Source organism: Lampetra planeri, chromosome 8 (genome assembly GCF_965212315.1).
Source record: "Lampetra planeri chromosome 8, kcLamPlan1.2.h2, whole genome shotgun sequence".
NCBI classification, from domain to species: domain Eukaryota; kingdom Metazoa; phylum Chordata; class Hyperoartia; order Petromyzontiformes; family Petromyzontidae; genus Lampetra; species Lampetra planeri.
Window position 1 is genome coordinate 13,604,722 of NC_136114.1, and position 14,365 is coordinate 13,619,086.

Sequence of the window (14,365 nt, forward strand, 5' to 3'; positions counted from 1 at the left end):
GCTGATAAGGGGTTGACAGGTATGACAATCGTCGCTGGTTCACACGCGTTCCCACCGAGGCTCAGAGCAGCGCTGCAGCCCCACACAGCACTCACTTTGGCCAGCTGATCAATGCAGGCCACGTGCACAACTATCTTACATGCGGCACACTTTTTCCTTGGCAGAGATTTCTGCTAAAAAACGACAAAGGGGAGAGAAATGCAACGGTGAGCGACGATAACAAGAGTTTGTACACGTATCAACCAACGACTCCCGACTTTCAAGCACACGCAGACAATGACCACGTTTCACCTTTACCTCGGAGGCACCTGAGGCCATAAAACGATCCAACGGTGGCTGCAAGGGACATTTCCAATGCTCCCACTGGGAACACCAAATAATGCTACAAGTTTACAAGATAGACCTGACTCCATGCCTTGTTGTTGGTGAATGTTCCCATTTTTCCGGGGGGGGGGACCCCGCCAAATGTTACACCACCACCGCCAGCTACACAAACCGCCCAGGTGACACGATTTGGCCCATTTAGTCGGGATGCGAATCAGGTCCTCAAGTGGGAACGAAAAAGCTGTTCGAGAAGAAGGATGCTGTGGAAATGGCGCAGGTGCCTCGCGAGAGCCTTAACTCGGAGGAAGCACAAGAGGGCACTCGTGTAACGTTTGACGCTGGAATTCGACGGGGGGCGAAATCTTATTTGTGGATACGCGCGACGGCTGCCAAATAACGCCCAGAGGCCTTCCGATATTTATTCAAGCTTACGGTTGTGAAAAGCGCGTAATTTCTCCCGAATATGATGCGTGCAGATTATGCAAAGGCATATCTAATGAGCGAAAACATTCAACGGGTAGATTTCTTGTTTTTTTATCCCAAAAAAACGGAGCGGCAACCTTTTCGGCACACGGTGACCTCTCCGCGCCCCCTTACGTAATAACAAAATGCCACAGCTTTAATTATAATCCGTGACCCGAGCACGAGAGGTGCGTAAGCGGCCAATCGGGAAAACAGCGGCTCCCACCCACGTGCTCCACGCACAGCGGCGGCGAAAGTGACGGTGGCGGCCAGCATTCCCCACGCACCGCCTCTCCGGGTGTCGCCGCACGCCACTTTTCCCAAGACGTTAAGACGAAAGTACCGAAGGGCACAACGTCACGCGCGTGTTGAACCAACAGCAACGGCGTGCCCCGCACACCATCAGCTCCACGCGGGCCCTGTTAGCTTATTTTCAATTCCACGTAAACGTGGGCTAGGAATGAAAGTGAACGCAGCGTCTATCTAGTGGACATCTGTGAAAACTACCGGACATCTGTGAACAAGAGCTTTATAGCTCATCGGATTCCTCCAGTATAAATATTCTGATTCTGAAAATATTCTATATTTTATTTCACGGGTGCAAAATGAGTTAGCGGTATTACAGCTGGGGGCAAATAGTTCCTCGCGGATATTTAGTTTTTTCTCTTTAAAACATTTAAACATTTGCAGATGCCCTATGTTGGAAGACATCCCAGGCACGCTGGCGCGCCGTTAGCACTGAAACTAAGACAGATGGCGCCTCTTTCCCGTGAGCAAGTGTGAGGGTCACGCACCACAGCCCACCATTCCACGTGCACCCATTCTGAAAGACGGCATTTGTATATCATTTTATAGCCAATTACCTTCCCGCGCCAGCGATCGCCATTTTTGGAATTGAAATTTAAAGTGTTTAGATGGATGGTTTAATTGGAATACTGTACTACGCTTAAAGTGTCCTATGTTTCATATTTATGCACTTTCAATTGCTTTACACAAATATGTAATGATGGTACGCTAATATTTTTCCTTTGCGATTTACATCAGGACTGTTTAACGCATTGTCGAGAGAAATGTGTTTATAATTTTATTCAAAGCATGTGTGACGTGCCGGACAAAACATGTTGTGCCATACGGCTTCCCAGCGCGTCGTCGGATGGCGTCGCTTCACATTCCCTTCCTGAAGAAGCTCCCAAGTGTGTGGAGCGAAAACGTAAGATACCGTGCCGAGCGACGCGCGAGAGCACGACCCAAAAACACTTTGTGCGCGAGCTATGTGGAGGCCGTCGAAGTGCGTGGATTGTTAAAATCAACTGTACGTGTGTATTTTGATTTAAAGCTTTCGTGACTGCAGGGATTTATATTCTTGGTTCTTTCGGTAAAGTCAAGTAGAAGGGAAATAATAAAAGAATACATATAAAAAAAAATGTAATATTTTCATTATTTTATTATTTCCCTTCTACGTGACTTTACCGAAAGAACCAATAATATGTACGTGTGTATGTTGAACTTCTTTCGCACCGCACATAGCCAACCGTCCTAATCGGAGGTGCGGTGGGGCGGGGAAAGATAACGTTTGTTTCACGGAAAATCCCGCTCAGCCCGTATCGGTGGCAACGGCACGCAGCCACGAAACATGTTTTATGTTTAATTTCAACAGGTAAGACCCACTGAGCTGCATAGCTCTCTTTCAGAAGCGACCTGGCCACAAATGATAGCTCAGCAATGTGGCTTATCACGTGGAAATTTATAGCAGCCAAATACGCTAAACGCATATTTCTAAATGTGGAGGGAAAAACCAGGAGAAAAATCCATGCGGCCACGGGGAGGACACGCAAACTCCAAATATACAGTAGTCAGGGTTGGGATAAAACCCACGACGTCCTGCATAACAGGCGAGATAGTTAACATCTGGCCACCGTGGCACCCATTGTCACGACCCAAACAACCGAGTAAGTTTGGCGAAGGCACGTATATCATGTGGGTGTGTGCGCGTGAGTGCGGCGTGATAAGGTGAGGGGTTACACGGGGGAGGGGAACCAATGTTACTGACCGCTGTCTTCGCCATGCAGCTCTCCTCTCCCACGTAGCACACATCGCCCGACACGCTGGCGTCGTACCACAGATGCTCCCCAACGGAAGCGTTCTCCTGCGTGCAGATGAGACGGTGGGGGGTGCGGGATGGCGGGAAGGGGGGCAGGGGGAAGACACAGGAACCAAGCAAATATTAGTTGTCAATCTATGGGACCTTATTTGGCAGTATAAAAAATAATGAAAAATAATAAAAAGGTTTTACCCTTCCTGGCAACAAAACAGATGTTTCAAAGACAATGCATATATCATCAGAGCATTTTTGTTTGCATGTTTTGCCACAAGTACGTGTGGTTAACGCAGATTCGATGCCTTGAAAAAGGTATCTATTTTAACATCTTAGGACCTGTTTTATTGCCAGAAAAACTAAAACCTATTCTTGTTTTTCATTCTTATCTGTCAAAGTTGCCGCTTCAGTGAACTTACAACGTAAAATAACACGTTATTAAAAAGTAATAGGGGGTGTGTTTGTCTTTGCACTGCGACTTGGAGGAAAGTTGGGTGCTGTCAAATGATGGACTCACTGGGGGTGCAATGAGTTATGGGCGTTCGGAGATTCTCGTTTTATCGCGTCGTTCCGTGAACATGCGGGTTGTCTGAGGTGTAACGGAGTCTTCTCATTGTGTGCACATGGCTAAGTGTTCGATAAAGTTACATATGAAAAAAAAACTAAGATCACTCTTTTCGTCAGTTGCCAATCTCATTGCATTGACCAATGAAACCCAGTCGTCTGAAAAGTCACGACTTCTATACGGCAGATGCTCTCCTAACGACGGTGATTGGTTCCTCGGAACCAGTCATCAGGTGATTTGGTCATTCAGCGAGTATAGGAAAAACACGTTAAAGGCTTAAATCGTCGTGATAGCATCAAAAGTTACCCTTTTTTACCCAAAAAAACGTACTTTATAATATTTAAACAATGGATATTAATACATAAAGATACTAACAACATTATAAACACATCATAATTTAAATAACATAGTTAATCAATGCATTAGTTCATATTTACTGTACCTACAACAGCCCGTTGTGAACAGGGGAATGGTCGGTAAGCGAACACATTGGGCTCTATGGAGGCACTACACTACTATACACTACACTATACACTACATTACTATACACTACACTACTATACACTACCCTATACACTACACTACTATACACTACACTATACACTACTATACACTACACATTGGGCTCCGTGGAGGCCCGTCGTTAAACAATTAGTCGTTAACAGGGGTGATTGTTAAGAGGGGTTTCCACTGTATCTCTCCCACCAACAGAAATCAATAATAAATACGTTAAGATTTAGAAAGTCTACGCAGATCCTTCCCAATGTGTTTCCCGGTCGTGCCACACGTGTTTGACATGCTGCTCTCCACGTGCTGGCTTCTCGAGGAATGTGAAGCGGAACGTGCCACAGATCGTTTGCCAAACAACACGCAGCACCAACCCGCAAACACGAGCCGAACAGCACAACGGCGAGAACCTACGCAGCGGGATATCAAATTATATCCACGTTGGTTCTCAAGTGACGGTGACACACAGGGTCATTCCATTCCACATTCCTATGGCGCGCGCCACAGGAACGTGGACTTTCCACCCAATCGCTCAGGGCCACCAACAAAAATTAAGACTACCCCAGTTCTTACTTGGTCAATCAGACACCAACAGAACACATCTCATTAGATCATCGGTCCAGTCCCAAAAATGTATTCGTTGGTACCACTTGAGATGACAATGCTTTAGTTGTACCAACATCTTTAAAATTACCAAAATAAGTAAATTTTGTTAATATATATATTTTTTAGCAGATACATTATCACATAAGCCACCGTTTATTAGTTGTCCACAGACTCTGGTTTCACTAAGCATGTATGTTGAATTTATTTTGCACCGTACATGACCAGCTTTATGTTTGTTTTTACTTCTTTCACACCGTACGTAGCCAACCGCACTAATTGGACGTGCGGAGGAAGCACAACAAACTAAACACAAACGGCAGTTCTCAAGAAATCTGTTTTAAATCTAGATGATTTAAAAGTGCACCGATCCAGTGGCTTCCGAACGCCAGAATTTAAGAGCGTTCCAGACGGACCGCGAAAGCGCATCTGAAAGCGCGCGTGGCGGTGAACGTTCGATGCAGCGGACCACATCGCCCCGCACACACCGATCAAGAGCCAAGTGAAATGCGCGAGGGACGTACGTTCCAGTCGACAATGCTGCGTGCCTCTCTGTCCGCGGGGTCCTTGGGCGCAGTGGAGGGGAGGCAGGCGGGGGGCCCCGGGGCGATCAGCGACCCGGGGGCCAGGTGCTGCATGCCCGACCTAGAGATGGCCTTCCTGCATGCAGCGCGAGGCACACACGCACACGCACGCACGCACGCCCACGCGACCGTCAGCTCGCTCGCGCGCGCACACGCCAGTGGCTCACGGCTCGCACCTCGACACAGTTGCAGAGCACAGGGCCCAAAAAGGTATCAAAACGTGAAGCTGGGAAGCGGCCCCATCCCAGTTGTAATGGATAAAGAGTGAACGCGTCTTAGGTTGAGCAACGTTACAAACACTTGGGGGTAAAAGACGATGGGAGGGAGCAGTGCGGGGGAAGAAGCAGGGATAGAAGTGTAGTGACTTGCAGTGTGGTGGTTAAACAGTGTGGACAAGAAGACATCGTCGGACGATTTCAGATAATCTACACAATGTTAATAATAATGCATAAGCATTTTAAAGTGTCGCTTATGAAATATGCATCTCACAATCATTGAGGAACCACGGACATGCTGAAAGGCAGCTTAGACGGTGCCAACAATCGCCCAAGTTCTGCAGTCCTCCACATATGCAGATGTTTTCAGAAAATCAATGAGCGTTTACACACGTGGGAGGAAACCGCAGCGACTGGGGAAAAAAACACCACGTCCAGAAGGGACAGATGATATGAGTCTGCACTTTAATGTGCCACCTTCTCATGGCGGGCCAGGGTATGGCAACTCGACGTCCGTGGCAAGGGAGTATCACGTTTGTGCGGTGCAGCAACCCTCGCCCGCACAGCGCTGGATTACAGACGTGCGCCCCCAATGTTCTTGTTGTCGTTGTCAGGCTGTAGCTCTCCATTGCGGGGCAAAGGGCCCCGCCACCCACAATTACCTCCTATTCCTTCCTTTCCTCATTCGCGCCTGTCCAACTGCAGCCCTCCGAGCCGTTTGATTTCGGGTTTAACCACCACGCCGCAAAACCAAACGCTTCTCTTCACCCCCCACCCCGCCCACCTGCCTCCCATCGTCTCTTTCCCCACGTTGAAACGTATAAACGTCTAAACGACTACGTGTGGCACCTGTTTTGTTGCTGGCCACTTGGAGTTTCGGGGCCTCTGGTTCCAATGCTCGGCAATCGTGATATGAAAAACAAAAAACTTGCCAAAGCGGAGCCTCCCCCTCTTTTGCACGATGACTAAAATAAATATAAAGACGGACAAATGACGTATTCACACATCAATAGGTAATCACCTGCACTGCGTCTTTCGTTTAAGCAACGAGTTAGCGAAATGCTCGAGCTGCTGCAGCCGGCATCCCAAGTGCAAGTCGAATAAACCGCAACAAAAGCTCAGAAATTGCAATTACAAAAAAAATACAAATTGCGCATGAAGGTTAAGCAACACCACCCCCAAAACCTCTATTACCAAGCGCACATGGCGACAAATAGATGCGATCTGCATCCAGACTGAAACCAGCGTGACAACATTCAAAGTAAACTAAACAATAAATGAAAGTGCAAACGAGACGTAAATCAAAACACCGAACGGGTGCACTCCTGACATCCCGAGGATGGGGCCGAGATTACCGGGTTAAGGCTCCCTTCCCCAAAGCGAGTTGCGAGGGGCTCGCTACGCGCAGCCGAGCCGGTCGCGAGCCAGCTGTGACAGCCGAAAGCGGCCGTTTCGCTTTTTCAAAGATCGAACGCGCTCCTCCGGCACACTGCAAATACCACGCCGGGCCACGGGCACGGTCCCAACGATGCCGCCTCCCCCCCCCCCCTCCTGCCAACGTGCGTGCACGCACGGGGGCGACCGTGAGGGCGACTGCGAGAACGGTAAAACATTCAACGGCGACGCTGAAAACGATCGCCACCGGTGCCGACGCGGTCGCGACGCGCGCTCGCTAAGAAGCGTGGTGAGCGAGCGAGCGATGAAAACCTGCGACACACAAGACGAGATTGAAAAATTAATGACGGTGATTAATTTTAAATGGCCCTGATGACATAGCTCATTCTTTTTAAGCCTCCTTAATAAACAATGAAAATGCTAGTTTCCATGCAGCCTGCGGCTGAGGGTACAGTTTCCCGTACGGGCATCTGAAAGCGCAGGGTGAAAGGGCTGCCAAAGTGAGGAGCATTCTGCTGGATGATATTGGTCTGGCAGGCCAATTAGGCCCATAAGACCAAAACATTTCTTTTTTTACACCCATATGTGGAGACACAGATCGAAATTCTGTTTAGCCATAATGCTCCACAACAACACACCACAGTTTGTATCATGTGCTTTTTTTGTATTGAACAGAACCACAACAGTTTAGATGGAGGGCTCTTGCCAAACAACGTCAAGTAGCCAAACAGCATTTACATAGCAAGCCCGACACTGCTGATGAGACCCAGAAGGTCGAAACCGGCCCAGAGTTTGCTTGCTTATACAAATGCTGCTGTTTAATGTTTAGCATCCCGATAACCACGATTGTCTACTTACGGTGTGCAAGAAGTTCAAACAGAAATGTTCTACAGAAAGCCAGTAGGCCAACGAACTAAGACATATTTTTTATTTACATGTGTAGACCGAGAAGCGAGCTCTGCTTGTGCGGGCTCAGCACGCAAGTCAGATTACCCCCTCCCAGCTCTCGTACTGGAGGGTCCGCAGATCACAACGGCGCTTGCTCGTGGATGCACGGACTGTGAGCAGAGAACGAACCGACCTCAAGCGCACCCACCACCCTGACTCGCACCAATAGGCAAAACTAAATAACAAATTGCTAAACGCTCAAATTTGATCGTGCGTTTTAATGATGGTCACTTCGTGCTGGGGAAACTTGGCCGCCCGGTTGATTCAGATACCAGCGTTTGTCGGGAAATCCTCTCCTCATTGCATCCGTGGTTGTAGATATCAAGACTTGATAGGCCAGTGGAACAATTGCTGCTGGTGAGCACCTATTAAGGCCAGCATGGCACACGAGGGGCGGAACTGTGGTCAGCAACACACCTGGACGCTTTTTTTCTCCAAAATGGTGATGTTTACACACCACATCAAGTACTGGTTCCTTTCTGAATCTAACCTAGGGAAGGCCCACAGCCTATTTAGATATTCTTGGCCGTGGCTGCAAATGGGAATTCAGGTCATGGGTTGGAAGTGCAGTACAATAACCACTCGTGCCACAGTTCCCCACGAATCATATTGATATGAACATACACGTATCACGCATTTCAACACACACACACATAAAGTACAGAGTAGATATCGTACGTAAGAGGCATAGGCAACATGTACCTGGAACCCAACGTGGCTATGTGTCATGTCCAAATAACGTGAACGATATTTTGAGCTGCATCTTTGGAAAGAACAGACAGCTATGAAACAGACTAAAATAAGCACACTCGTTTGCGTGGTTGAGATATACGGGGGTAGAAATGTACTGTATATTTTGGCTGCTAGAGGTCATATTTCAATATCACACGTTTTGGCAAAGGAAGAGAAATATAAAAAAGACACCACGATTATTAAATTATTATGCCCCAAGTAGTACAGGCATTTTCGCACAGAAGAATTCGACCAAAGCGTAAGACAAAAAAGCAACTGAAATAAATTCCACAATTGACCGCATTCACCTCAACACCACAGCCACAAAGTGTCTGCGGAGGTCCCATACGGTAATAAGGAATTACAATCGGACAGCAGTTTGAGCTGAGTGGTCGAATGTTGGGAATTACTGCTGCAGCACCCCAAAATACCAAAACGCTCGAGCAGTCTTCGATGGAAAGAGGCGCGCGGAGCAAGCTCACGCGGCCTAGATGCTGGCCACCACCTGGGACGACGCTCTGAAACCTCGATGCGACGTGCGTCGCCAACGCCGCGGTGGGCACGTGGAGGTTTAGGAGGGATGAAACTAGTGCCATGCAATCTTCATACTACCAAGTGCGTATGTGTGCGCGCGCGGGTATGTGCCTAGTATTATCGACCACGTTCAAACAACTGTCGCATTATAATTCATTTGCACTGGACGATACATGTAAGGACACATTGTTATATCCGGCAATTGCTGCACAAATTATAGCGATAACCAGGAAAATACTGATTCAAAAATTCCAGCACCAACCTGTGCACAACATGAGGTGCCTCATAAAAGGCGGTGGCCGACTTCACGGCCGGCTTACGCCTAAGGCAACGGCCTGACTTTTTGTGGACCAGCTTCCATCTGGGCTTTCCTCTCAAACCCGACGCCGTTTCCTCCGCCGCCGACGCTTGTCCAGGGTTGCGCGCACATTTCGTCGCAAACGGCAAAGGAGGGGGAGACGCCGAGGATGGTTCCGGGGAACTCGCTGGCCCTTGATGGGCCTCTACGCGACCAATCGTCTCCCCCTGTGTGTTTCCCCCCTCGTCCGCTCTAGTCCTGAGGACAAAATCGAACCCCTTTTCTGAGCCGTAGTCCCAGTCACTTTCGCACAAGCTGCCGCTGCTGCTGCTGCTGCTCGCGTCCCGACGCCGGCAGGCCTCGGCGGTGTCGTCCTGCGCCCCCTCCGGCCCCTGGCAGCGCGCCTCGTTCTTGGGGCCGCCGGAGACGTGCGACGGCACGAGGAAGCGCGGGTTGGCCCAGAGCGGTGCCGTGCTGGAGCGCCGGCGCTGCCGCGAGCCGCGTTGCCCCGACTTCATGAGCCGGGAGAGCAGCGTGGAGCCCTTCGCCTTGGCTGCCCTGCTCTTGGCGTAGCGCGCCTGACCCACGAGGCTACAGCGCCTCCGTTGGGCGAGGGGCCCGGACAGAACGCGGTCCTGCGACAGGGGCCTGCGGCCCGCGGAGAGGCCGCCGCTGCAGCAAGCGAGCTCGCCTTCGGGGCTGCTGCAGCCGGCGCCGGGCGGAAGCCGCTTGCGCCGGGAGGCCCGTCGCAGCTGCAGCACGATGTGTCGCTTGAAAAATGCCTCCATGGCTCTCGGGGGCAGCAGCAGTGAAGCGGCGGAGGTTCAAGGGCCTCCGTCCATCTAGGATAGCGAGCGCCCAGCGTGACGGGCGCCTGCCTGGACTTTAGACTGGAGGAAGGAGAGCGCTTGTGAGGGATCGGACGGAAGTGCAACGGAAACGCAAAATGTTTTTGCTGATTTTTTAAAATGAGCCAAATACCAGAAATGTGTTTTTTTTAATCAGGTAACATATTGATTTTTGTTTGTGCTCCTAATCGTTGGCTTTGTTTGTAAATGGGGGTTTGGTTTCACAATGCATTATTAAAATAAATAATCCGTGCATTTGGATTTCCTAATAATGTACCATGCCAAAAAGAAGCGCATCTGTTACAGCCGTGGTATTTAGTTTCAGTTATATTACTGGATTACTGGATTACACGTATCACCAGTTTGTCTTAAAACTTACTTACACTGTCCACATTTATTTATTCTGCACACTTGGAATGTGCATAAACTGGTCTACATACATTAATTAAAATGCCCACATTTATCTACAGACAACACTCTCTAGCCTTGTTCTAAACCCACTCCCTTTTCGACATGCGACAATGCGATGCAATTATCCTCGCTCGTATTTACACTCAAAAAGCGCCCGCTATGCCCACGCCGCCAGATTTTCAAATGTAAAATAAAATTGCCCGATGGCTGAGTGGAACAACGGGGCGACATTCATTCCCACAAAGGCCATCGTTCCGCCAAAAAAATTAAAACATTTCCATCCAAATGTCACTCGTCTGGATTTCTGAGCATTTACTGCCAGCTCCAAATGTGCTTGGACGTGACAACCCAGAACGGCTAAATTCCGTGTAATTTACGAGGCAAATTAAATGCTAACCTGGATCTCGACACAACGGCTCAGGACCATTAATGTCAAAGAGAAACCTCATTCGCGCATATTTTATTTCACATTTAATTCGCATGCCTGAGGCATAAACACGGCCTCGCTGGAGGACCGTATTTCGAAGGACGCTGCCAAATTTGGGCCTGGAATTTTTACAAAAGTAATCACCCACACAATTACCGCTCGTGGTTTAGGCGGGCGGGCGGGCGGACCGCGGCTTTGGCGCTCCTTGCCGCTACGATATTGTCCACGGCAGTAACGCGCGAACGTAATATAGCCAACAGCCGCCCAGATACCAAGGCAAACAAGGGTGGGCACTTAAAACGACTGCGCAACGGGGATGTGTGTTTACTAAAGACGCGAGGGCGGGCATTTATCGTCGACGTTCGGAATGAGCCGGGCCGTGAGGCTCGCAAGCAAGGTTCGCCGAGAGCCCGAATTACCTCCGGTAACATGTTAAGGACCCCGGCACGTACATTATTTGAAAAACTACGTGGACCAAATTATGAAGGTTGCATTAGTATAAACGAAATGCTCGACAGTGTGAGAGAGGGGGGAAGTTTCCATTTTTTCTATTTTCATAGTTCCTCAATTTTGGCTTAAAGTAACACTGTCCTGCAACAGGCAGGCAGCTGCAGACCACATTTTTGTTTGACCCATTTCAAACGTTATACAAAACGTGGGAAATTCCTGCACGATTTAGAATTACTGCTGCAGCCCTGGATTATCATTATTATTATACGATGAAATGCGAGCGAGCGTCGTAGCATCGTCGAGTTTCCATAGGATCGGCTGCAAAAACAGCACATGACTAAGAGATGACTGTAAATGTCAAAGCAAAAAAAAACTCAAGCGCAAAAGCTGCCTTTCTAAATTAAGAGTTCATTTCAAGGAACGCATTGATCATTCGGGTTCTGGAGAATCGGCGGGCACATGACAAGCGCCTGCACATGGAGCACCTCGCACACACACACACAAAAAAACAAGCGACATGTCACGACTCACCTCGCTGTAAGCGTCCCACGCACATCGCGAACGTCGGTCCGGAATTAGCGGCGGCAATTCAAAAATGCTGCGCCGAGACGCGCAACTCGCCAGTTACTTTTTCCAACAAAAACCTGGTGGGTGGCGGGAGGTCTTTTCCACACTCTGATGAGACGGGCAGTCGGTTCGGTCTCTGCGGCAATATTTTCGAGACGTGGCGTGTTTCCTATAATGACCGCTCATGTGCAGAGCACACTTCTGAGTCGAGTCCTTCGCAGTAACGCACAAACCCCGCCGCGCTTACTCACTTAGTCCTAGCATACAGTACGTCTAAATATACTCCCGTGTATGGCACGCAAGTATAATTACAGCACATTAAATATACCGCGGGACGTACGGACTGGGGGGGGGGGGATGAAACAATTGCTCTTCGTTTGCAGCGAATAAATAATGAACGCTAAAGAATTACGGCGCTTGACCGTAAATAACAAACCCCCAAAAAAAACCGTAAAAGGCAGCGGCAGCAAGGACGGCGACGACGCCAAAACGGGTCTCTCTATCAATCGCCGGCCGTTCGAGATCGCTGGGAGGGACTCGGGCTGCCCGGCTACGGTGCAGCAGGCAGAGAGCGGCGAGGTCGGCGTCGAGTCCAGCTCTGCCCCGGGGCTCTCTCGCCGCCGCTACTGCCGCCGCTCAGTGACGCACGCCGCTGCCGCCGATGCCGAGAGACGGAAATAGCCCTGGACGGGGCAACCGACAGGGGAGAGATGGAGGGTGAAGGCGCGGCATCGCCGCCGCTGCTAAGAGAGACGTGGGGATGAGCGCGCTTTCCACTCAAACCCAACCAAGCCAACACCCCCACCCCCCCCCCCGTCACCATCAACCGTCCCCCCCCCCCTCCAACTCTCACAACGGCCCGTGAAATAACTAAAACAACAACAAAATGTATCCAAAAAATCCTCTTTGCAGAGTCTGCGGTGTTTCGACGCTCTCCGCTCCGACACAAAACACTCCTGAGGCAATACAAATCAATAAAAAGGTCCCACACGCTGCACGCACACACGGACGAACAATAAAGACAAAGATCCCCCATACAGCCTGAACAGACTCATGGAGCACTTACGAAGGCCAGCACGGCTTACGAGGTGGCGGGTGGCAATCACCGGGACCCGGCCGCCTTTGTCTCCCGAGTGGCGACGATTACACATCGCACCAGGGGGTCATTTAAGGCCGAGTTGACCTCGGGTTTGCCCAGGACCGGTTAAGATATTTGTCACTGTGTTGGCCGTGGCGGGAATCGAATTTGGACCACCGTGTCTGTAGCGTTGCACGCTAACAATTGTGCCACCGCTAACAACACAATACATACCCAAAGACCAAGATCTCTTGTCTAGCATACAAGAATTGCTGTGGCAAGTGCTGTTAGCGAGTAGCACCTTGGTTTCCCGAGTGCTGATGTTAGCACCACTTTAGCAGGTACTAATTTCATGGCTGAGTTGACCAAGGGGAGGCCCAGGACCAGTTTGGACAATCACCGATGGAAGCTGTGGCCGGGAATTCGAACTCGGTTGGCCGGGTTCCGAAGCCAGCGCGTTAACCACGAGGCCACCACTCCTCCACACGCGCACACACACACACACAATTCACATAACCCACCCGGCTAAAATAAAAATGCGAAAACATCGGCTCAGTGGTTGCACCTTCTCGAGTGCCCTCGAACGTTGACATGAAAACAGGAGGAGCGATAATGGCCGAGTCGGTGTCCGCTAAAAACGACTGATGGGGCCCTAATTACCGCGCGTTGCTGGGCCAAAACCCCGCTACAAAGACAACGAGACCCCGCATAGCCTGCACGAACTGTCGGGACAAGCGTTGTTCGCAAGCACCTATTAAGACCGGCACGGCACGTGAAGGGGGTTGGTGGCCAACAGCACGTCCGACCGCATTTGTCTCCCCAATGAGGGTGTTTTTTACACCCCAACGGGTACTCGCTTAAGGCCGAGTAGAGCTAGCGGAAGCCTGGTACCAGTTCGGTTATTCGTGACTGCTTTTGGTCGTGAGCACGGCACACGAGGGGGTGGGCGGCCAGCACCACGCCCGGCCGCCTTTGTCTCCCGAGTGGCGATGTTCACACACCAGGTTCTGATTTGCGGCCGTGTCGACCTAGCGGAGGCACAGGACCGGTTTAGATCATCGTCACTAGAGGCCAAGTCGCTCACACACGTGCAGATATGTGTGGGAAAGAATGGCTGTTATTTCGGGGGGGGTGGGGAGTAGGTTGTACACTGCTCTGAGAAAAAGGTGCTTGAAAAGTAAAATGGGTGTAACATCGTCACAAGGATAATTATGGGATAATTATGGGGCTAGTTTGTTAACGGGTTTGTGGAGGTAAACACAAATAAATTGAGCCCAATCCTTGGTGACTGATCAAAGTTTACTTGCCAAAGATTTCCATTC

The 14,365-nt window shown here is 49.9% G+C and overlaps 1 protein-coding gene across 10 annotated transcripts in view; it reads right to left on the reverse strand.

Moving 5' to 3' along the window:
• Positions 1 to 14,365, reverse strand: part of LOC144720375 (diacylglycerol kinase zeta-like) — a 237,113-nt gene that overhangs the window by 127,177 nt on the left and 95,571 nt on the right. For 2 of the 10 annotated variants that reach the window (XM_078597109.1, XM_078597105.1), the window contains exons 1-5: positions 11,930 to 12,686; positions 9,227 to 10,152; positions 5,081 to 5,216; positions 2,837 to 2,932; positions 96 to 173 (exon numbers count right to left, since the gene is read on the reverse strand). In XM_078597109.1, the coding sequence (XP_078453235.1) occupies positions 96 to 173; positions 2,837 to 2,932; positions 5,081 to 5,216; positions 9,227 to 10,050 (1,134 nt within the window). In that variant the 5' untranslated portion in view covers positions 10,051 to 10,152; positions 11,930 to 12,686. Of the gene's footprint in view, positions 1 to 95; positions 174 to 2,836; positions 2,933 to 5,080; positions 5,217 to 9,226; positions 10,153 to 11,929; positions 12,687 to 14,365 lie in introns of those variants that run through there. The other 8 variants (XM_078597107.1, XM_078597108.1, XM_078597115.1 and 5 more) reach the window with 6 other exon arrangements.